Raw genomic sequence first — 24,993 nt, forward strand, 5'->3', positions numbered from 1 at the left:
ACAGGGCAAGCTTCATGGAAGGCAGCCGCCCTTTCTTGATTTTAAAGCAAGTGTATGGGCTGGGGGGAGACACTCCCCTCTCCTGCATTAGAGTGCGTGGGCCTCACCATCGCGTGCACACAGGTGCCCTCAGGGCAGTGCTCACCCGCCACCGCTGGCTGCCGCCGGGGCTTTCCCCTCTGCTCACCTACTTGGGATCCTGGTGGTCAAGAGAGATCTTTTGTAGGAGGATCATGTCTTTGATAGTCTTCAAATTCATGTCATACTGGGGGACCCATCAGAACAGAGTATCAAATACGTCAACCTATTTATTTGCCAAGCACCTTCCCCAATGGATGGCCCTGCAGGTGGCTCACGGGAGACCACTTTGAAGTTGTAAAAGCCCCAGATGGCTCCCAGAGCCATTTGGTGAGTGCGGTAGGGTATTTAGCCTCCAGCTGAGGAAGTTCTCGCTTCCTCCACCCACTGGCATGAAAGGGGATCAGGAGAAAAACGGTCTTTGATATTTTTCTCACCAAACCACCCACTTCCACTTCAGCTGCCTGTCTGCTGACCCAGGTCTCTGAGGGCCTGACTGGGTGTCATGGGCAGCTGGGGGTGCTAAATTTTCTAATAAGGAACAGGGACAAAATGAGAAACACCACAACAGTCAAGTATGGGTCTAGAGGGCATTTTAAAAAACAAAATTGCAAACTTCCCCATGAGGTGTTAGCAGCTCTTTCACATCCACCTGTGAGCTAGGAGTAGAAACATCAGAAACATACCTGGCATGCTCGATGGTACGCTGATTCACTCATAGCAGACTGACTCTTTTTTTAAGCTTAAAAGAAAAGATAGCATAAGCACTTATGTTGCCCCTTCTTAAATAGGTCTCTCTGGACACTCATCTATTTCAGTACTTTTCATAGCAGCTGTCGATGTAAAAGCATGGCACACAAATGTGCCACAAAGTTAGCATTTCTAGGTTTCACCTACTCTATGTACTGTTACAGTTCCATCATGCAAAGTCCAGATGCTCGTTGTTTAAGCTGAAATGAACTCCCCAGGACGCAGATGTGAGAAGCCTCTGCGGGCTGGCAGAGGAGCGCTGCATTTGGGTCAGAACAGGCCTCAGGACGCATCTGTACATTCTGTGTCAGAGGCATGGAGTTGGGAGAGGAGGGAAGGGCCGCTCAGGGGTTACCTTGGGATACAAAACATCCACAGGATTGTTGGACAAGCCCATTTTTCCAGAGGGCAGCGCTTCATTGCAGAAAGAGACTTTTTCCTTCTTTCTTGCTCTCTACAGAGAAGGCCGTGACTGGCCCCTGGGGCCGGTTCCCACCGCATCTCACCGCAGCTGTTCCTCCCCACCACTGCCGTCCTGCTGCCTGCTCTCCAGGGCCGAGCACCCGGCCGGGGGTGTCTTCCACATCGGCCATGTTAAAAGCGGGAGCCAAGTAATGACCTGTACTCAGGCTGACCCGCCAAAACACAAAGGAAATACAAGCTACGCCCTGAGTTCTGGGCAGCGGGTGCAGGGGAGGCATCCCCTCTCTCCCACCTCTAGCTCCATCCCCTTTTCTTGTTCGCATCCTTTCCTTCTTGTCATTTCTGTTTTGTCATTCTTTTACTTTTCCTCTGCTTGGGTTTCTGGCCGTTTCCCCCTTCCGTTGTCTGTGTCTGGGTTGGGGGGGCTTTTCTGAGTGTTCTCTCTCCACCACTGAGAATTCAGTGAGCCTTGGGCTGAAGGGGCTGCCGACTCCAGCCCCGTTGACTGGCAGGTGACGTGGGCGGCAGTGGGTGGTCCTGATCCCACGAGGGAAGTGTGAGTTTCCTTTTCTGGGCCAGAATGCAGGTCATGATACGCAGGGCCATAGCAGGCTTGTGACCTCACCTCTGACCAGGCACTGGAGATGAGCCACTCCTACATCCCAAGCTGGCGGCTGACTCTTTCTGCCCCGAAGTTGCTGGCTGGAAGGTAGGGCTGTGCTCCAATGGGATTCGTATTTCATCTTATTCACGACATCATTGCTGGCTTGGGTACTGGAGAGAAGAGGGTGGGATGAGCTGGGTACTGTGGACTCGGGCAGAATCCAGAAGTGCTGCCACCTCATTTGTTCCCAAGGCAAGTCAGACTTTTCTTACTCCCTGCTTGCTGCTGGCAGCAGTCTCTGCCAGCCAAGTCTCCTGGACACTGACTCAGGATCAGCAGTCCTCGCCATTTCATTGGCATTTACAGAGCAGACAGAATGAGGTACTGAACTCCCAGACCTCATGCCGAGCGGGGAATGGGAGAAGGACCCCGCAGTAAAGCCAGGTCTCCACATTTCCTTCCCATGTTAACTCCTTAGCCTAGGATGCTCCCTGCCCTCTGTAGAAGAAAAAAACAATGTTTCCCTCAATCATCCTAAGTTCTAGTTGCAACATCTTTTTTTTTTTTTTTTTTTTTTTTTTTTCTGGAGACGGAGTCTCGCTCTGTCGCCCAGGCTGGAGTGCAGTGGCCGGATCTCGGCTCACTGCAAGCTCCGTCTCCCGGGTTCACGCCATTCTCCTGCCTCAGCCTCCCGAGTAGCTGGGACTACAGGCGCCCGCCACCTCGCCCGGCTAGTTTTTTGTATTTTTTAGTAGAGACGGGGTTTCACTGTGTTAGCCAGGATGGTCTCGATCTCCTGACCTCGTGATCCGCCCGTCTCGGCCTCCCAAAGTGCTGGGATTACAGGCTTGAGCCACCGCGCCCAGCCCTAGTTGCAACATCTTCTCTGTAACAACAGAGAGATTAACAAGAGAAAAACAGTTTATCAACATGTGTATTTCATATACACATGGGAGACAAGACACCCAGGGAATGGGCGGTTCTCACAGCTTATACAGCGTCTTCAACAAAGAACAGTTAAGTACATTTTTAGAGAAGTAACAAAGGAAAAGGGCTTTGAGTCTCTGGGAGCAGCAGCTTGTGGAAGGAAAAAAGAAAAACAAAAGGCAGACAAGAGTCCTGTTAGTGTATTAGCTTGTTCATGTAGATTCCTCCAGTACCATCTCCAGGCCAATAAGAGTCTAAAGTCTTCTGCATTGGTTAACCTTCGATCTCCCTGGAAGAAGTGGGGGTGGCCTTCCCTTTGTCTTTGTAAATTTGTGTCCTGTTTTTAGGCACACAGAGGGAGAGCAGGGACTCCTTCCTGCATCTGCTGCTGCTTAACTGCCTTCAGCTAAACAGTCCTTAGGGCAAAGAGGCATATTCCGGTCCCCCGTCCCTTCCTCTCTCCCTCAGTATCTCTCATTTTAATTCCGCTCCTTTCTCCAGCACAGCTCCAGTGCCACCACCTTTGGGAGCCCTCACCAACCTCCCAGACCGACTCCCCTCTCCGCCTCTCGTAGGTCAAGTTCTCATCCTCCCCACATGCTCTTTCTACATTGAGGCACCATCTCCCTTACTGCTCCCAAAACCCTCAGAGCTCACTGTCCCTCCTCAGCACCCAGCACAGGTCTCAGATGTGACAGGTGCTCTGAGGGCAAAGGAATCAAGGCGTAGCCCATGGGAACAGGGAAGTGTGGGCTCCCCACTGAGCCCCGGAGCCCCAAAGCCGTGGGAGGATTATTTCCTTTGTATCCTTCCCAGAGGCGTTCCAGGCCACAACCACTGAGCCCACCACTCTTGCCCTGCTCACGCTTGCCTGAATTCAGGGAACAGAGACGACTTCCCTTCCTTATAATGCAGATAGGTTTAAAAGATGGGTTGAAGTGCTTTGAGGTTTTTTCCCTTTGATAATTTTTATGTTAGAATGGCAAAGATTAAAGGCACTTTAAAGTTTTTTTGTTTTGTTTTTTAAGAAATGAAAAACAACAATACCCCGCCCCCCAAAGTTCCTCTGGAGTCCTCTGCACGGTGACAGTTTCATCAACAGAGACAGACCCAGATAGTGTCCCGTTTTCAAACACTGAGAAACACTTAATGATGAGGGAGTGCTCACAAAGTAACATTAAGTGGAAAAAAGGTATTGAGAGAGAGATTATTAACTCAACTCAATTATGTAACTCAAGATATCATTAACTCAAATATTAACAGTGATAGTATCTGTTCTTTTTTAATGCTCTTCTGTGTTTTCTGAATTTCTGCAATTGTCTAACTGAACATATTACTTAAATGACTGAGGGAAGAGGCAATTCTTTTTTCCTAAAGACCCCACCCAACTTGCTAGACACCCTGTGTGCTGGTGTGCAGTGGCCAGTAGGGAACTGCGTGCGCCTCAGCCCTCCTGCTTTCTGCGGCTGGTGGGGTGTCCACATTGCTGCAAGTGGTTTCACTTTTAACCCCCACCATTACCACTACTACCATCCCCAGTTTGTTTTCTTACTCTTCTTCCTCATCAAATCCCCAAGCAACTTCATCTTCTCCATTGTGTACAACATCCAGGCCCCTGGGAAACTGACCATTGGGCTTATCTAGGTCAAGTGTCATGTTGTACACATGAAGGTCTGAGTACTGACAACAAAGATCCCATCCAGGTAAGGACAGGATGGCCCAGCTTGGCATCTGGACTTTAGGCTTCATGATTTGATTTGGAGTAGACTTTTAGAAAAGCCTCTAAATCGCCTGCTGTCTATTGACTGGCCTAATTCCATCAGAGGGGACAAGTAGTTCCTAATGGTAGAACCCCCACCTAAGTCCTCCTTTCTACCTCCTACCTTCCCACTTTCTTCCCTTACTAGCTTGATGTCAGAGCATCATTGTAACTCACAGACAGTTTTCTCCAGACTATTATCCCAATCCTTCTTCCCAACTGGTAAGATTTTTCAAAGACCACCAGCTGGTTGTTGTAATTGACGAGTACCTAGCACGTTAGGAGACTACATGAGGAAATATGGACTATGGAATCGGACATCCCTGGGTTCCTATTCCAATTCTGTAATTTACGAGCCATGTGATCTTGGCCAAGTCACTCACCTCCTCTAGGAGTCAGTTCTTTCATCCAGAACATGAGTATTAAATAAGGCAATTGACATCAAGTACCCAGTATGATAAGCTCTTAATAAACGTTAGCAACCTTCCTTGCCCTTTTAAGCTTGATTCCATTTTTTTCAAAGACCAAAGAATTTCAGCAATTTCAGCATTTCAGGTTTCCAGCCATTATTTATTTTTTTACTAATATTTTTGAAAGATCAAATTTGTTTCAGGACTGATGCAATAAGAAACTTCGGTGGATCTTTTCAGAGCTCCTCTGGTCTTGTAAAGAGGATGTTCCTGCGGCCTCTAACTGAATGGCTGGATGGAGGAAATGTCTTAAGAGAGTCTTACTTGACCTTGTACTAACATTTGTGATAAAGGCAACCCACTCACACTTGTCAACATTTTTAATCACAGCAGCAAAGACAAAGGAGTGATGGCACAGCAGGTTCTTTGACCAACCCTGGAAATACCTTATGTTTCTAAATGTGCTTCCTGATTTTTCCATAAAGCTGATGTGTGTGTAGTGTTGGCTATTTTCCTCATAGTCTCATGCCAGACACACAACATAATGTTTGCATTCAAGCTGGGAACGGGCCACAGCGCCTGCTGGAATCCCCTCAGCCCTGGCTTGTCCTTCTCTTGATGAACGACAGATCTGACTTCACGTTGGACTGGCTTCTCTGGTTTTAGCAATTTCTGGTCTTAAATCTTTTTTTTAGCCTAATTAGTTATTAAAAACCTCAGCCCTCAATGGAATGGCTAAGCCCTGACACCGTTAAGAGTTGCTCTGCCTTTTTGTTTCTTGGTTAATGCTTTTCTGTTTTTGGTTTCCTCTATTTTCTGACAAGGTTTGAATGGTTCTGGGGCACAGAGGTAGCTGGATTACTAATGATCTGTCCTGCATCAAGTTCCCCATGGAAACAAGGACATGAAATGTTTTAGTAGCCCTTCATCCGCAGAAAAGGACCCTGATAGGTGCTCAATATTCGTTGAGCTATAAATGGGATATTACTAAGCAGGCAGGTGCACATCTCTAGCATTTGTAACCCAGGACACTTTCTACCATATTAAAGTTGGAAGTCTTTTTCTAATGGCCATAAAACTAATGTTCATTCTCTTTCTGTCTCTCTCACACACAATACATGGCTTAAAACAATTATCTTTTACAGTTCTCTGGGCTGCCTGGCTCAACAAGGTGGTTCTCACCTGGGGTCTCTCACGCAGTTGCTCTAAGACACCAGCTGGGGCTAGAATCATCTGAAGGCTCACTTGGGCTCGATACACACGTTGGCCTCTTCACTCATGTGCCTGGGCCTCGGAGGGGATGGAACCGCCAGGGACTGGCAGGACATATCTACCCATCAAACATCTCAGTGGGTCTGATTCTGCCACTGCCACTACCCTCCCCTTTCCTGCCCCAGCAGGCTCTGAAACCCCCAACATGCCTCTTAACAAGACTGAAGAACTTATGTTTGAAAGGATTGATGCTGGAAGGACAAGGCTGGAGACAAGGTACAGAAGGCCTGGAGCCAGGTGTTCAGAGCAGACTGTTTGTCCTGCTTCAAATCACTGGACAACCTTCAGACTCTGAGCCAACTGCTACTTGGCACCCCTGGGTTCAACAAAGTCCAGCAGAGTTCTCTTCCAAGGACTTTTTAAAAACATTAACGTGCATTGCACATCTGTAATGTGGTAGTAATAACCACCAAACATTTATATTTATATTTAGTAGCAACCCTTCTTCCATTACTAGTGAGGCATGAACTTGGGAAGTGCTGTTGTAACTTCATTCACTCACAGAGACTTACTGAGCATCTACAATGTGCCAGGCACTGTGCTAGATATTCATGAGACGACAGCAGGGAGCTGTTTTCTGGGAGCTCTTTAAAGGCATCCCATGAAGAGTGAGAACAGTATTGTGTTGGAATCCTTTAGCTGGGCAAGGGACTGGGCCTAGCAGGACTGGATTTAGGTAGTATTTTAGGAAACAGCTTACTCTCCTCAAATCTGTGCTTTTTGTTTTAGGCTGTCTTCTGTGTTCCCTTACTCTCTAATCTGGCAATTGCTAACTTGGAAATTAAGACCTATGCTCAAATACCACACCTCTGCCATCCCTTCTTAAATCTTCCACCAGTTACTTACTACCCTTGAGCCTATCTCCTCACCATTTAATTGGGATGAGGATTACTGGTTGTTAAAACTAGAGAGTGGCTCTAAGAATGGAGTCTTACATAGAATATGCTGGTGAGCTAGCAAAACCGATTAATAGAAATTCAGAAAGCATTTTGATAACTTTAGTATCCAGATGCTAAGAAGTCCAATCTTAGTGACTAACATTATATAAATAACCTTAAATTTTTAAAGTTCATTGTATGTTTGGAATGTAATACTTAAGGTAAGGCCCAGTCTGACCACAGGTGCTTATTAAACATATACAGTTGTACAGTGGGGCAACACGATTTGGGCAACAAGTAGCTCCCACAGTGGCATCAGAGATACTGGCTTAGGGCCGAGCAGAACATTGACAAAAACTCTGGTTAAGGCATGGTAGGGAACTGTTAACACAGTTGTCTAGAAGCAAGATGTAAATTGAGTTTTCAAATCAAAAATTTCTATACGTCAAACTTTTGAGATGTGCCCTAATGTTTTTTTTCTTTAGAAAGATATTTTGTTGGACATGCTGAAGACATTTGTATAGGATTGTTCACTGTTTATTTAGAGTGGAAAAGATTCAGAGGATTTTCTTTATACAGTCTAAGTCCTAAATATATATTTTATATAAAATTGGAAGAAATCAGTAATTTCATTTTCAGAGTAATTGAGGCACATCTGAAATTTGGAGTCAGCTGCGTGTGTGGCCATCCGTACAGCCCATGATTGACACACCAGAATGTCCCTAAGGGTCCCAACTGGAGTCCTTGCAAAAGACTACACTCTAAACAGCTGCCATCCAGGAACTGCAGTCCAGACCCAAACTGAGGTTTCCCAAGTTTGACAGGCATTCTGTGAATCCATCTAATAAGCAATATTTTCGTCTTCTCCACAGAATGTGAATGGCATAAAATATCACGCTAAGAATGGTCACAGAACACAGATTCGTGTCCGCAAACCATTCAAATGTCGCTGTGGGAAGAGTTACAAGACAGCTCAGGGCCTGCGGCACCACACAATCAATTTCCATCCCCCGGTGTCGGCTGAGATCATCAGGAAGATGCAGCAATAACATGCTGGTCATAACTGTGCCAAGAAATCCTCACCAGCAGTTGCTGATTTTGAAAACAGCCACCTTTTTTCAGGGGAAGCATTCAGCAACCCTTTAAAGAAAAAGAATTAAATGCATGCTTTAAATTTTTTCTGTAATTTTGGAATGATGTATCTTTGTAGAGTTAATGATTTTGTACATTTGCACATGTAATCATCATACCCATTTTCATTACTTTGATATAAGGTGCTAAACAAAACAAGCTCTAGGTTCTTCAGCACATTTCCCCCAAAACAAAATAAAATTGAGGGCATGTTGCATATTGTAGAATTGTATTGCAGTGGTATCAACTGGGGGGAGGAGGGGCTGGCACTGAGATGTTTTTTCAAGATTGTAATGTGATTGAAGTTTTCAACACATCAACTCACATATGTTCAAAACCAAAATAATACCTTCATTATCAAACTGGTTACCATGCCTTACATAATGGAGTTAGTATTTGTGAGTAGAAAGACTTTAGGTAATGGAAATATAAATAAGAAAGAATGTTTAACATAATATGCTAAAAATATTTTCATATTTAAATAACATACATAAAAGGTGTGCTTTCTGTGTTTTATATTATCTTGCAAATCCTTTTGCCCTTTAAAAAGCTGAAAATCTTGCCATCTGACTTACTAGTCATTTTAGTGTTATAAATGGCATTTTGTACAAAATAGTCTATTCAGTTCATTCATTCATTTAATACACATTCATTGAGTGCCTGCTGGATACAAGGGATTCAATTTATGCCTATTGATATCTGCGGACCAAGATACCCACTTAGTGAAATACTTTTCCCTGAAATCTGTTAGGAAACACTTTGAAATACTTAAGTGCAAATTTTGTGTGTGTGAAATTTAGTTATATCTTCATCTTCAGATGAAGTTTTAAAGCACTTTGTAGTTCTCTATTGCCAACAATTTAATGTTTATGTGTTGCCAATTCTTGCAACCACTGCCCTACCAAACCTGTGGGTTGCAAATCAGAACTAAAATTCTAAGCACGTTTCAAAGAGGAACATTTTTGTTAAGACCCCTGTTGCCTCCTCTTCATGCTCATTTTTGACTTATTTTTAAAAGGCACTTTTCTCATCACATTGTAGAGAGGTCTGCATTCTCATTGGAAATGTCTGTTTAGCTTTATAAAACACTTTGCTGAAATATGAAAATGAGCCTTATTGACAATTAAGTGCTTCTTGCAGCAGGTGGTCAAAGAAAAGCGTGACTAATCTGACCCGTTAGAGTAACGTACACCTGGACCATTCCTGAAGTTTTTCCTCACCGACAGTACCATCATGCCTTGAGTGTTCTTTTCTCCCAAGTGCTATTCCTTAAACATGAGAGTTTACCAGTTGCCTAATTATGCAATAAAAAATGCTTCAAGATAGCTAACTGCCCATAAAACAAACTCAAATTGCTTATTAAAAAGTTTCTTCCCATGTTCCCATTTGATGAAAAGTCTTACGTAACATATAGCTGGGAAGCAGGGGTCCCTCCTCAATTTTCAAACATTTTGAAAGGATGACAATTCTGTTAGCCAGATGAGTAAACCTCTGTATTCATTAAGTTCTGAATCTCTCATAATGAGGGATTTTAAAGTATTTATAAATACACTGCCCTCTAAAAATTTCCTCAGATCTGAAGTATGGCCTTGGTCCTGCATATACAGTGTTATCCTATGTTTAAAAGGGTGATCCAGATATGAGACGCAACTAGTTGGTGCATAAGAAGGCCCCACTTGGCTATTTCATATCTACCTACAATCGACCAAAAAAAAATTTTTAGGCCAGCAATTATTATTTAGCTTCGCTCCTTCTAGTGCAAGAAACTGCAGGCTGGATCAGTAGTTCAACAGCTAAACAGTCATAAAATAGTCATTGTGCATGTTACATTTCTTTCAATGATAAATTCCAATTTCTATTTACTTATTCATTGTGACAGTATTACTAAACAGGTAAGGATGGGAATATTTTGTTATACTGTGTATAGTGAATGTATTGTACTGTGTCTGTGAAAACTGTGCTTTAAATTATATTTTCATATGTTTTGTTGGGGACAGAGCACATTAAGTCTGAAAGCAACAGAGGTTTGTTTTAGAACTGAAGGCAATTTAATCAAAATTCCTGTCAAGAAAAGCTGCTTATAAATGTAAATGAAATCACATTGAAAATAAACTGCCTCTGACCCAAAAATAAATATGGCTCTTTATTTCCCTTAGTATCTATTATGAAAACCAGTATCAAGTTTACCATGGAAATTAATAAATATATCCATTCAGTTCCTCATTCTAAGGCTGTTCAGCTGATGCACGTAGACTTTATTCCCTTACATTTTTTGCTTAGATTAGCCTGTATTACTTTTCTATCAATAACAAGCTTGGATTAAAACTATTTTAAAATAAGTTCTAGGCCAGTAAGATCAACAGCATCTACTACTGTAATATTCAAAGGATACTTTTGGATTAACATGGTCCATAATTATTAACTGCAACAAAAATGCTCCCATTGTTGAACATATTTTACCTAAGTATATTCTGCTCGTCATATAACCTGTCAGGAAGCTGAAACTTGGAGTCTCCAAAGCTGTTGCTTCCTAGGACTGCTGTGTCCTAACAGCTGGCATACGAATGCCTAATACTGGTTTGCCCTAGACTCAAACTTTTTAAAGGATTCTAACAATATACAAACTCTGCTTCCACAAACAAATACAAGTGACATATGCTGCAGTTCACATATAGCAACCCAAAATGCCCCCAAGTCTAAATATTACATTAACATCTTCAATAGCTTAGTTTGCTCAGAACAAATGTAAACTATTTTGATAACTACAAAAGCAGCAAAATCAAAAGCTGGTACTTTAAATTATTCACATGCACATTATAAAAGGGAAAGGGAATACAGTTCAGAAGAATTTTAAAGGCCCAAACCAAAAAAAAGATGTTCAAGATGCTAGATTAATGAAAAACTCACAAATAAATGTGACAACAATGAAATTATAGATCTTGGAAAATGTGTCCTCGTTCTTTAATGTTAGTGAGAGTTCTATACAGCAGAGACATAACTGAAGAAACACATTACTTTGATTTGGGTTTATGCATTGTACTTTTAATCACTTACTGAGAATATTTCAAATTTATATTCTCATCAGGAAAATGTAAAAAAGATACTGATATATATTCTGTGATTTTATGCCACAAACACCCCTGTTATGAGATCATTTAATAGGAAAACAATATTGACATCTCTTGTTCCATTTTCCCATTAGATATATACATACAACTTTAAGATAGTTTAAAAATAATCATTCAGGTTATTCTAAAATTTTGTCATAAAATTAGCAAAATATGCCTTCTGTTAATTGCTAAAACCAACATTTCACATATAAAAAGCATGTGATCTCATTCTACATGCAGCTCTATTTCTGGAAATTAAAAACCTATCATTTCATGGGCTAAATTATAGAACTCTCTGTATTTGAAGAACTACTTCACAAGACTGTTATGATAAATGCTTTTTATTACATAATATTTAGTAGTCATGCTCAATCAACAAGGTCAACAGAAACTTGTGAATATTCTGCTAAATAATGTAGCACACTAATACATACACATTTTTCAGTGCAGTAACACTGAAATAATCCTTGTATCCTTTATTCAGACAATTCTGCAAACTAGGGAATAAATAAAGATAACACACAAGAACTTTGTTTTAAAGCAAGTAAGATTAACAGATTAAAATTTATTGATAAACGAAAGACTGACCCTGATCCTAGTAACACCGAACTCAAAGTAGCTCCTGGTCAGAAAGTGCAATAGAGGGTGCATGAAGGAATCGCTCTATGGTCTCCTCAGTGGTCTATTTTAGGTGATTTTTGTTTTTGTTTTTGTTTTTACCGCTAAACTGTCTTAACTCATAATAAAAAGTAACTAGTCAAAATTTAGAACATTCTGATCAAAATGGGTCTGCACATGCCTTTCAAACACCTGCTGGTCATAGTCAGGAGGGAACTGCTCGCTGCACATCGGGCACACCTTCCAGTGACTTTCAACATGTTCTTCAAATTTGCTCTGATCGTAGTTGGGAGGAAACATTAACTCACAGAGGGGACACTTCTTGTGAACATCAAAGCTTAAAGAGAAAAATGAAAAAATTACATATTTCTAATAAATGTAGAACAAGAGTAACTTGTCCGTATATGACAAGGTTCCATTTATCTAGTTAGCTGATATTCATATTAAACAACCTACCTTACAAGTCTTTACTCCAGAAACCTTTCTCTGCTTCTAAATGCTTGCTGTAGACAATTGTGTAACCCATTTATAGAGCCTCTAAATTTAGTTTTACAATTAGATTAACAAAACTTTTCCCCTTAAAACCTTCCAAATCCAATCACAATTACGTGAAATTATTAGTACCAAGAATTCTTCCACGTTTAACAGAAAATGCCTTTTGTAAGACTGTAAGGATAAATACAACTCTTAACTTCCCACCAGTGCATTTGGTTTAATAGCTAAAAGTTTTTATGGCACTGGTTCTCAAATGATTGCATGCATCAGAATCAGTCAGAGGACACGTTAAAACACAGATTGCTGGGCCTATGCCCAGTGTTGGTGTTTCTGGTTCAGCTAGGCCAGGCCCTACATATGTGCATTTCTAATGAGTTCCCAAGGACCACCTTTGAGAACCACTGGCCTAAATTAACCCAAATTATACAAAGGAAAGAAAAATCTACCTGGAATCAAAGCAAAAGCCTGTCCCATGCCCACGTAAGTGTTGACTTGGAGGATCAGGAGCAGTAGGCACATTCTCATCTTCCTAGGGGAAAAATAATTTTGGAACTTTTAAGGAAAGTAAAACCAAATATAAATTCCTTAATTCAATCAAGCACATACTGACTGTATAAAAGAAGATTACACTTCAGGAAATTTTCTCTCTGTTATCATTTAATTAGACTTTCAAATAAACATGTTTGAAACTCTGCAGAGTATTTCACTATGGACTAACAGTGTGGTGTTCTTGAAATAAAAAGCAGTATTCAGAGGAATAGAGACATACCATTTACCATACCTGTGTGTGTAAATGAAGCTGAGAACAGTAGACCTTTTCAAACCTATATACATAGGTAACTTTTACTGACTTTATCTTTCTGCAGACTGGGTGGCCACTTTTTTTTTTTTTTTTTTTTTTTTGAGATGGAGTCGTCACTGTGTCACCCAGGCTGGAGTGCAGTAGCACGATCTCTGCTCACTGCAACCCCTGCCTCCTGGGTTCAAGCAATTCTCATGCCTCAGCCTCCTGAGTAGCTGGGATTACAGGTGTGCACCACCAGGCCCAGCTAATTTTTTAGTAGAGACAGGGTTTCACCATGTTGGCCAGGCTGATCTCAAACTCCTGGCCTCAAGTGATCCGCCCTCCTCGGTCTCTCAAAGTGCCGGGATTTCAGGCATGAGCCACCGCGCTCGGCCCTACTTTCAATATTGTCAGACGGCATTACTGTCTCAAATGTTCTCATTTAATAACTGTAAGCTTAATTTACAAGAAAGACAGTCTCTTTGACAAGATACATCCATTGCATGATATACAGAAATCATAATGAAAAACTAATAGAGTATGTGTGAGTTTGTATATGTATATTCTTGGGAACACACAGCAGCAAATCCAACTGGATTAACACATGTTAAAGCAAAGCAATGCACTCAACTACAAGCCTCAAAACTCTGCTGTAGAGGAACAAAATCCAAAATTAAATATTTCAGAGGTTGTCAAGTGAGACTTCTAAAAATGTGTGCATCTAGTTTTAATCAGAAAGAAAACACTGATTTGGATTCCCATGGCTGCATCCCAGCAGTCAGTTTTTAGAGATCTGTACGTGCTACATCAACAGCCAAACACACAGGCTCATTTAACACTAAAATAAGGCACATCATCTAAATTGCCTATTTCCTTTTTATATCTCAACAGCTGTTAGTTGCTCCATGTCATGAACTAACAGCATATCCCCAAGTGTAGCCGGCCCTGATGAAGTCTTTATGTTACTAGGTAGGCATGCTTGCCCCAGAGCTGCTATTAATGGGTCAGTTAAGTCTGTTATGGGAAGGAGCACCAAAAAAGTATATATGGTGTGAAGTGCAAAGTGAACAAACAAAAGACAAAATGAGTATTTCTGGTACTTGACTATCCTTCTGACAATATTCCCCTCTTGAAAAGTAAAAGAAGAGGAAAAATACTTTTGTTTATCTATGAGTCCCATAGGATATAACTGAGCAAAAGGAAAACAGGACAGATAACCTAATGGGGCATTAAATTGGGAGATAAAACAGGAATCCTTTATATACTTCAAAAATTCAATCAAGTAACTAAAATCCAGATAGTTTTTTTTTTTTTTTTTTGAGACGGAGTCTCCCTCAGTCGCCCAGGCTGGAGTGCAGTGGCGCGATCTCGGCTCACTGCAACCTCCGCCTCCCGGGTTCACGCCATTCTCCTGCCTCAGCCTCCTGAGTAGCTGGGACTACAGGCGCCCGCTGCCACGCCTGGCTAATTTTTCGCATTTTTTTTTTTTAGTAGAGACGGGGTTTCACCGTGTTAGCCAGGATGGTCTCGATCTCCTGACCTCGTGATCCGCCTGCCTCGGCCTCCCAAAGTGCTGGGATTACAGGCGTGAGCCACCGTGCCCGGCCCCAGATAGCTTTTAAGTCTGTAGATACAAAGAAGGAAGATGAGAAAGTAGTTGAATCTGCTGACAGTGAATTCTGATTCTGTGCCAGGTTACTCTAGCTCCCAGATTTAGGCCTCCCAGCAACAATCTCTGAAACACTGAGTATGCTTAAATAACTACAAATCAGTGATAAGGAACAAAAGTTTCTCACTCATCTTTGAAAAACAAAAATCCAAAATTATGAAATGTTGAAGAAAATAATGGGAAAAGATAAAACGGGGCAGGTCTTGATATATTTTTTAGAATTTTTAATGACAAATATTTTAAGATAGAACACAATTTTCCAAAGGCCAAAAATGTAATGGAACCAAAAATCTCATAACCTTCTTTTCCTGTTTTATAATAGCTAACAGCCTACACCAATTTACTGCTTCCATGTATCAGCTAACAGTAGAGTTTGTAGCTAAGGTTTCAGATTCAGACAACCTGTCAGACATGTTAACCCTGCTCATTAAATACCTGGAGGGGAAAAAAAGTAGAAGTAATTTATACTTTCTAAGTCACGTATAATTTGGCAATGATAACTCGATTATTCTGTTATCTTCTACTACCTATTACCTAATAAAAGGGGAGAGGGGTTCAGGAGTATAATTCTACATGTTATAATGAGAAACAATAAGTTCTCATGAAATAAAACATGAACCATCTACTCAGAACATAGGCTGAAATCAGAGAGTATGCAGTAAGCACTCTTAAGAAGCCAATACATATAATAACGTTTCTCATGATATTGACAGGCAAAATGATGAGTGAAATCTTTACCTGAGAATACTTTTTTTTTTTTTTTTTTTGAGACGGAGTCTCGCTCTGTCGCCCAGGCTGGAGTGCTGTGGCCGGATCTCAGCTCACTGCAAGCTCCGCCTCCTGGGTTTACGCCACTCTCCTGCCTCAGCCTCCGGAGTAGCTGGGACTACAGGCGCCCGCTGCCTGGGACTACAGGCGCCCGCTGCCACGGCCAGCTAGTTTGGTTTTTTTTTTTTTGTATCTTTTAGTAGAGACGGGGTTTCACCGTGTTAGCCAGGATGGTCTCGATCTCCTGACCTCGTGATCCGCCCGTCTTGGCCTCCCAAAGTGCTGGGATTATAGGCTTGAGCCACCGCGCCCAGCCGAGAATACATTTATTCTATTTTACTCAACAAGCCTGGTTAGTTTCAGAGCCATAGTAGATTAAAAATACTTTAATTGGGAAATGAAGCTATTATAAGCAGGCTGACTGGCAGTTTAGGGAAAAAAAAAAGCTATTGGGAAAAAGAGAAAAGCAAGACAAGAACTCGAAATATCCAATGTTAGGCATTTCACTATTGGTAACAGATCACACAGCCTTACTATGCATCTTAAAAGAATATGACACCATGTAACATTGATTTTTTAAATAAACCTTGATCATCAAGGTTATATTAAATGAAAGCCAGAGAATCATGTATTCTGTTTTAGAAATATTTCTACCTCAAATTATTAAATTATCAGTTTCAGCACTGAAACTTACAAACCCAAAGGGTTTAACAGCACATTTTAAAATATCACCACCTAGTCTTTTAGCTAAACTACTAAAATAATCTTGTAAGCAAATTTTATTGAGAATACCATACTGAAATATATGAACAATTCCAAATTTTAAGAAAAACCTTTTCAGAAAACTTTTATTAATATTACTTTAATCCATTTAAAGATCTAAACGCCCTATTGTGTTCATCTACCTTTACACCCATCAGCACAATACTCTTTCCATTACAAACTGGTTTTTAAGCAAAGGAAACAAGCTACGATAAACTGACGCTCAATCTGAAACCCAAAAACTTCTCATTATCTGCTCAGGATATACTCTGTACAAAAACATTCTTGTTTTCTTATTAAAAGCATGTGACCACCTTGGACATTTAATAGTAATTTTTTTTTCTTTTGAGACAAGGTCTTGCTCTGTCACCCAGACTGGAGTGCAGTGGCACAGTCATGGATCACTGCAGCCACGACCTCCTGGACTCCAGCAATCCTCCCATCTCAGCCTCCCAGGTAGCTAGGACTACCAGCGTGTACCACCACACTCGGCATATTTTTTTAAGAGACAGGATCTCATTATGTTAACCGGGCTGGTTTCAATCTCCTGGGCTCAAGCAATCCTCCCACCTTGACCTCCCCAAAAGTGATGAGATTACAGGCATGAGTCACCTGCCTGGCCTGATGTAAAGGGGGTTACAACCTGTTGGAAAATAAACTAGGGTTAGATCACACTAACTTCAAAATACAATCATGATCATACATGGTAGTTCCTCAAAAAATTAAAAATAAAATTACCATATTATCCAGCAATTCTACATCAGAGTATATGCCCAAAAGAACTAAAAGCAAGGACTTGAACAGATATGTTCAATCACAAACCCATGTTCACAGCAGCGTTATTCACAATAGTCAAAAGGTACAAACAACCCAAATTTCTATTGATATAGGCACAGATAAACAAAACGTGGCATATATCCATAGGGTAGAATATTATTTACCCTTATTCAAAAGGAATGAAATTCTGATACATGTGTACAACATGGATGAACCTTGAAGAAAGACATTATGCTAAGTGAAATAAGCCGTTCGCAAAAAGACAAATACTGTATGATTCCACTTACATAAGGTACCCAGAGTAGTCAAATTCAAATTACTGGTGGTTTTCAGGGGCTGGAGGAAGAGGGAATGGGAATTGTTGTTTAATGGGTAAGGAGTTCAGTTTTGCAAGATGAAGAGTTTCCAGAGATTGGCTGCACAGCAGTAAAGTTAACATTACAGAACTATATGCTTAAAAATGGCTAAGATGGCAAATTTTATATTTATTCTACCACAATAAAAAAAATGCCATCTATCATAATCAAGTTATGGGAATACATACTCAGGGGTTAATGACTGAGTTACATCATCTGTATTATTAGTATCCAGACTGTGGGACTCTATCTACTCAGCATTTCCCAAACCGTGTTGTAATTCTACCTCTGCTAGGAACTATTAATTGAAATACTTAGTTATCATTCAGGAATTAGTAATGAATATCAAGGAAGAAAGTTTTACCACTTAACAAAACTCTTACTAAGTTGGTAATTATTACTTTAGTTCAAGAGCATTCACACTTTAAGAAATTTATATATTTGCTAAGACCAAAATCAATACATAAGGGAAAAGAGAGTACCCAATGACTCTGGGTAACTTTTATTTAAAATTTTTATTTAAAACTTTTATTTAAATTGCCCCTCAAACCTTTGTATTACTATACAATATTAGTCAGTATTCCTCCTCTTCTTATGAGATGTTATTGTTTATGCTTTGTCAGACCTTCAATTCTAGTAATAAATCAATGAAGAAATAACATTGAACTATATCATTTATCTAATTTAAAAGTATTTAAAATCAGAAAGAAAATAATTTTGCAAATCTCTATTAGTTTTCAAGTTTTACTTTGCTCCATATTCAAAAATTAAAAATAATTTTGCAAAGCTCTTTTAGTTTTCAAAAGCTTTAGTTACTTTGCTCCATATTCAAAAATTAACTGAAAATAGACCAAAAACCAAATATAAGAGCTAAAACTATAAAGCACTTATAAGAAAACACAAGAGTAAATTAAAAACTTTGGAGACAATGGTTTCTTAGGTATAACAGAAAAGTATAAGCAACAAAATAAACATAAATTCAGCTTCACTAAAACTAAAAAGTTTTGTGCTGCAAACAGCACCATCATAAAAGTGAAGACAACCCACAGAATGGGAGACATATTTGCAAACCATATTCTCTAATAAGGGGCCCAATTTGAAAACGGCAGAAGGATTTGAACAGATATTCTTCCAAAGAGGATATACAAATGGCCAGCAAGCACATGAAAGATGCTTAACATCATTAACCACCAGGAAAATGCAAATCAAAATCATGACGATGAACCATTTCACAAAGACAGTAACAAGTGTGGCTGAGGATGTGGAGTAAGTGGAACGCTCACACACTACTGACGGGAATGTAGAGTCATGCAGCTACTGCGGAAAACAATCGGGCAGTTTTTCAAAAGGTTTAGATAAACCTAAGTGTTACCACATGACCCAGCAGTTCCACTCCTAGCATTTCTACTCCAGCAACTACTAGTGGAACTGACCTAGTAATTCCACTTTCCCCAAAGAAGTGAAAAGTTACACAAACAAAAGCATGTATGCCATAACCAAAAGGTGAAATAACCCAAATGTCTAACAGATGAATGGGTAAACAAAATGTGGGACAGGTTGAGTCTCCCTTACCCAAAATGCTTGGGACCAGAAGTGTTTCAGATTTCAGACTTTCTCAGATTTTGTAATACTTCATTATGCTTGCCAGCTGAGCATCCCAAATTTGAAAATCCAAAATGCTCCAGTAAGCATTTCCTTTGAGTATCATGTCAGCACTCAGTTTCGGGTTTTGGACGCTCAATCTATACATCCAAACCAACAAACAAGAAAACCCATTCTTCATGTTGAACATGGATGCATGCTAAAACATGGGTAACTTTGAAAACATACTAAGTGAAAGAAACCAGTCACAAAAGATAACAATTTTATGATTTGACTTATATGACTGTGCAGAACAGACAAATCTATAGAGAAACAAAGTGGACTGAGGGTTTCCTGGGCTGGTGGGAATAAATGGGAAGAGGTTAACTGCTACAAGGTACAGGGTTTCTTTTGGTAAAGAGCAAAATGTTCTAAAATTGAATATGGTGATGGTTACACAACTCTGTGAATATATTAAAAACCACTAAATTGTATACTTTAAATGGCTAATTGTACAATATGTAAATTATATCTCAATAAAGCTACCACAAAAAATTAACTATTTTTCTTTTTTTTTTGAGACAGAGTCTTGCTCTGTTGTCCAGGCTGGAGTGTAGTGGCACAATCTTGGCTCACTTCAAACTCTGTCTCTCAGATACAAACAATTCTCATGCCTCAGCCTCCCAAGCAGCTGGGATTACTGGCATGTGCCACCATGCCCAGCTAAATTTTTTTTTGTATTTTTAGTAGAGATGGGGTTTTGCCATGTGGCCAGGCTGGTCTCAAACTCCTGGCCTCAAGTGATCTGCCTGCCTAGACCTCCCAAAGTGCTGGCATTACAGGCGTGAGCAACCATGTCCAGCCCAACAATTACTTTTCTAAGATGGCCTGAATTTTAAATAGTTTAATAGGCAAAAATGGAACAAACACATTTCTTTAAACTAAATTCATTAATAACATTTAAAAAGCCTCTACTATATAAAAGGTATTATACTAATATGGTATAGAAAAGGGAATATTCAGCATTACGAGATGCCAACCTGCTATATATTATCTGTTGGAAATAACTGTGTGTAAAAAATTTTAAATGGAACAGCAAAGATTCATTTAATCCTTTTGATGACATATTCAATTACAGGCTGAATATCTTTAGTCCAAAAATCTGAAGAGCAAAATGCTCCAAAATCTAAAACTTTTTAAGCACTGAGATGACACTTAAAGGAAATGCTCACTGAAGCACTGTGGACTTTGGATTTTCAGATTAGAAGTGCTCAACTGGTAAATATAATGCAAATATTCCAAAATCTGAAAAAATCTGAAATTTGAAATATTTCTGGTCCCAAGCATTTTGGATAAGGGATAGTCAACCTATATCTATTTTTTCTTTGTTGCTTATGCTGTTGGTGTCATATCTAAGAAACTACTGCCTAATCCAAGTTATAAAGATTTATCTATATGTTTTGAGTTTTGTAGTTTAGCTCTTACATTTAAAATCCAATTTTGAGTTAATTTCTGCACAGGATATGAGTCAAGGGTCTAATTTCACTCTTTCATCGAACTGGATATACAATTTTCCCAGTACCATTTGTTGCAAACACTATTCTTTTCCTCTTGAACTGTCTTGGCACTCTTGATAAAGATGAAATTGACTGTAACCACACACTATTTTTGCGAACAGAAAACACATTAAAATTAAATTTAAAACGTAAGATAATACACGAAAAATGGCAAATTTGAGAAAGGCAAAAACTCAAACAGTGCATCATGATAAATGGGAAACAGGCCTTGACTCTCTCAAGCACTGGTTCTCAATCATTTTGGAATCACAGACCCTTCTGAGAATAAAAGCTACAACTCACCAGAAAAAAGAAAAAACTGTCTATCAACAAAAAATGTCTTCAGTTTAGGGGTTCACAGTGAAGGGCTCATGTGGAAAGTTTCAAATAAGCCACATATTAATAGAATGTGTGGGCTTTCATCTTTAAGAGACAGAGGAGAAAGGAATGAAAGTAGAAGAGAAACACTAAGAAATGCAAGAACACAACTAGAAAGTAAGATATGAATTAAGGGAAGAGAAAATAATCTGGCCTTGAACGATTAGGGTTAGGAAGTTTTAAAATAGTGTATCCCAAATGTTAAAAATCATATGATCGCCTAAAGATTTTGTTAAATGCCGTCTGATTCTCAGTAGGGCTGGAGTGGGGCAGGAGATTCTGTATTTCCAATACAAACCACTTTTTTGAGAAGCAACGATTTACACCCATAGTTCCCAAAATGAGGTATGAAAGTACCTAGGGCACCACAGTAAATTCCGAGGATTACTGTGGGATAATTTAAATTTTCTAAAGATATTATATATGCAGAAGTACACAGAATACTCATTAGAGTTGGCCTCCAACACACAATGGCTAGACTTACAATTTTTGAACTTTAAGATGGCACAAAAGCAATACACATTCAGTACGTTCCTCAACTTATGATGGAGTTACGTTCCGATGAACCCACTGTAAGCTGAAAATATCCTTCAAGTCGAAAACACATATTCAACTTATGATGGGTTTATCAGGATGTAACACCATTGTAAGTTGAGGAGCATGTGGATTTGTCATATACCACGTGAACAACTACAATCGTTGGAGACGGCTCACAGATTCAACTTTGAATAGTGCTACCCATTCCTTTCAATGTCATCTTATCTTTGAGATGCTGGTTTTGGCAGCTGCTGTGATATAAAGTAAGTGCCACATTGTGAAAATCAGTGAGAAACAGGAAATGAAGGTGGCTTGTCCAATCTGATTCTAAGGCTTGAGGAGTTGTATAGTGGCCAATAGTCACACACATCCCATTAGTAACTACTTATTTAGGAATGAAATAAACACATTAATTTTCTTTCAATTTAGGTGTAGTTTTTTTTTTAATAGTCACTAAATTTGTTAGAAGACAAATACTTAACTGTCAGTAAGTCCTTACTTAACATCATAGAGCAGTTCTTAGGAACTGCAACTTTAAATGAAGGACTTACAGCAGGTTGAAAGAAGTAACATCATTTCTTTTGTCGGTTCATTAAAACGCTGATGAGGGAAAAACTAGTTTTGTTATACATCATTTGGTTTAAAGTCACAATTTCCAGTAACTTATATATGACATTAAGTGAGGACTTACTGTCCTTCTTTTGGTGTAGGAGTTACTGTGAAAAAAAAATTACTGACATGCTAAGGGTGCCATGAACTAAGAAAGTAGGAAAACCTCTGGTTTAGTCCATTTGACAGGTAGCTAAGACCACAGCTTTTATAGCCAATCTCATGAGGTTCAATCCTGTCTCTACCTACAGCAGCTATGTGATTTGGGGCAAGCTATTTAATCTGTCTCTCGGTTTCCTCCATTATAAAGTTGTGACAGGACTGCTATGAAGAACTGCTATGAAGAACCAATAAGTGACTCTATCTAAAGAGCTCAGCATTAATGGCAAAGAGGGGTATAGAAATGTTTGCTGCTGTCATAATTATGATGTTAAAGTTAGGTAAATGGGAGCCACAAAAGGTTTTTGATCTGACAATTGACCACAGTTTCTGGTGCAGAAGAGAGGAGACATGGCAGGTGTAGGCACCAGGGTAGGCTGAAAGAGTAGGTACGTCACCTCAACCCTGACTCAAAAGTGCTGGGGCCTGTGGCTATTAATCACTCCCAGGGCAGAGAAACAGAAAGAAAGAACAGATTAACTCAAATTTGCTTTCCATATTCTTACTAAACTTACTTACTAAAACACTTCATTTGCAAGTGATTTTTTATTGTTGTAATGACAATAATTTTTTTAAATTCTGAATATACATAAGAATTACTTTCTAATGTGAAAAATCTTCTGACTGCAAAATAAAGTTACTCAAAGTGTGCATATTAAAAGTCCTCCATCTCATTACCAAATCTAAGCATGTCAGCAAATGAGCACAAGACTCTAACACTGCTTCTCATGGGTTTGCAGGAGGGCAAAGCACACAGATCAGAAAGAACATTCTGCTAATTAAACTGAAGCAGATGACTACAGAAGAGAAAGTCTTGTCACATATAACATCTGTGCCAAGAATGATCAGATTAAATATGCAAAATGTGAGGTAAAGGTGTGAAAAAGCAGTAAGATGATACTCTAGACCTTAAATAGGCTACAAAAGTTCTGACAGTTTTCCTAATTATTCCCAGTAATGGACATAGGAGGCCAAAAGGCAGGAGGGAGAAATACATTTTTCTCCATTATGGGTGTTGAGCACTAGGGCTAAAATCATGCCTGTCTGAACACTGATCAGTTTCTGCAAAGGTTAATAGCAATTAAATGCAGCAAACTAGATTAAATAAGAAACAGGTCATGATACCACTGTACTTGCAAAGAGCACGATAAAGCATTTCTTTTAAATTCATCTTAATGCACAGGAAATCCAAAAAGAGCTTCTATGAAGAAAAGAAACTATTATCCAAAAAGAGCTGCTGTAAGGAAACATAATATTGCCATTAACACTTTGCTGCTTCAAGCCTAGTACATCTATAATCAAAAGAACACAGTAAGTTACTTAGTGATGTTTAAGATTAAACTATCTGATAACTACAATATTCTGAGATTATTCCCTAAACTTAATCTTTTACTTTAGTATATAACTCCTAAAGTATAAGTCTGAAGCATACTGGTAGATTTTTTTCTAATTTAAATACAAGCAGGTTTTTCCAAAAATCAAGTAGACAATTGTGTGCAGGCACAAGTACACACTCTCCTTCCACACACACACATGCACACACAAAGATACACATATGCACACATACCCTTAACTCTCTACATAAGCTAAAAAATAAAAAAGGGACAGGCTCACACAATGAAAATTCAAAATTACTTTGCTATCCTCAGGGTCCTCTAAGCCATCAGGTCGACTAAGGTTTCGAGCAGGCTGGCTGCAGACAACATTGTCTTCTAGTCCCCAAGCAGGGACTCTCACAGGTGGCCTTTGTATTTCATCTGGGTAAAAAGCACCATCTGCTCCATCTGTAATAAAATTTTTGGAAGGGTACAGTGAAACCGGTTACTAAAATTAACATCTGTATGTATAGATATGATGAACAGTATATAAAGAACCACTTTGGTACATGAAAAAAATAGATGTTTTTATTTTTAACCCAGGTGATTTTTTAAATTGTGAACTATATGTAATAAGCAAAAAAACTACTCATCTCATGGTGCATCACTTATAGATGAGGCCAGTTACACTGTTAAATATTAAAACTGCTAATTATAAAAATAAAATAATGTTTGTATTAGAGTTGATTATACCAGCAGTTTGCTAATCTATGAAAATATAAACCATAAAAAAATCTCCAGATGCAGCTAACCCCAAACCAAAAATACTGTAATAACCTCTTGTTTCCTGAGATGCATAAGGATTACCATATTGCAGAACTGGTTGTGCATTTGATAGTGTTAGAACATAACCATTTTGCTCTGAGCATGTGTTGAGACATTGAGGACTCTGGAAATTCTGACCTTCCATTTTCCTTTCTGCTTGATTTTCTAGACTCCTTTTAAGTTCCTAAAATTAACAAAAACAAAGATGAATAAGCAAAGCAATAAAATATTTCATAAGTACAGTATTATTAAACATTTAGTCAAAATATAACAATAAAATTATTTCCTATTATGAAGTTGGAATGCAATTGGAAATACAGTTAGAAAAGCTGGCTCTCAACTTCTCATAAATGTATCCTCCACATATAACAAAATCAGAAAGCAGGATAAAGCCAATGTATTTTCAAATTTATTTGTGCCAAGAAAAGTACATCATTCTCACTGAGTTAATTTAGGGTAAA

General features: G+C 39.3%; 2 protein-coding genes across 26 annotated transcripts in view; one reads left to right on the forward strand and one right to left on the reverse strand.

Moving 5' to 3' along the window:
• Positions 1-10,366, forward strand: part of JAZF1 (JAZF zinc finger 1) — a 346,283-nt gene extending 335,917 nt beyond the window's left edge. For all 3 annotated transcript variants that reach the window (XM_077996985.1, XM_028845920.2, XM_077996984.1), the window contains one exon: positions 7,974-10,366. In XM_077996985.1, coding sequence (XP_077853111.1) covers positions 7,974-8,150 — 177 coding nt within the window. In that variant the 3' untranslated portion in view covers positions 8,151-10,366. The remainder of the gene's footprint in view (positions 1-7,973) is intronic.
• An 817-nt stretch (positions 10,367-11,183) lies between these two features.
• TAX1BP1 (Tax1 binding protein 1) overlaps positions 11,184-24,993 on the reverse strand; it is a 91,433-nt gene continuing 77,623 nt past the window's right edge. For 4 of the 23 annotated variants that reach the window (XM_077994741.1, XM_077994738.1, XM_015133799.3 and 1 more), the window contains 4 exons: positions 24,671-24,716; positions 24,027-24,175; positions 12,902-12,984; positions 11,253-12,297 (listed from right to left, as the gene is read on the reverse strand). In XM_077994741.1, the coding sequence (XP_077850867.1) occupies positions 12,096-12,297; positions 12,902-12,984; positions 24,027-24,175; positions 24,671-24,716 (480 nt within the window). In that variant the 3' untranslated portion in view covers positions 11,253-12,095. 23 annotated transcript variants of the gene reach the window in all.

The sequence above is a fragment of the Macaca mulatta genome, chromosome 3 (assembly GCF_049350105.2).
Source record: "Macaca mulatta isolate MMU2019108-1 chromosome 3, T2T-MMU8v2.0, whole genome shotgun sequence".
Taxonomy (NCBI): Eukaryota; Metazoa; Chordata; class Mammalia; order Primates; family Cercopithecidae; genus Macaca; species Macaca mulatta.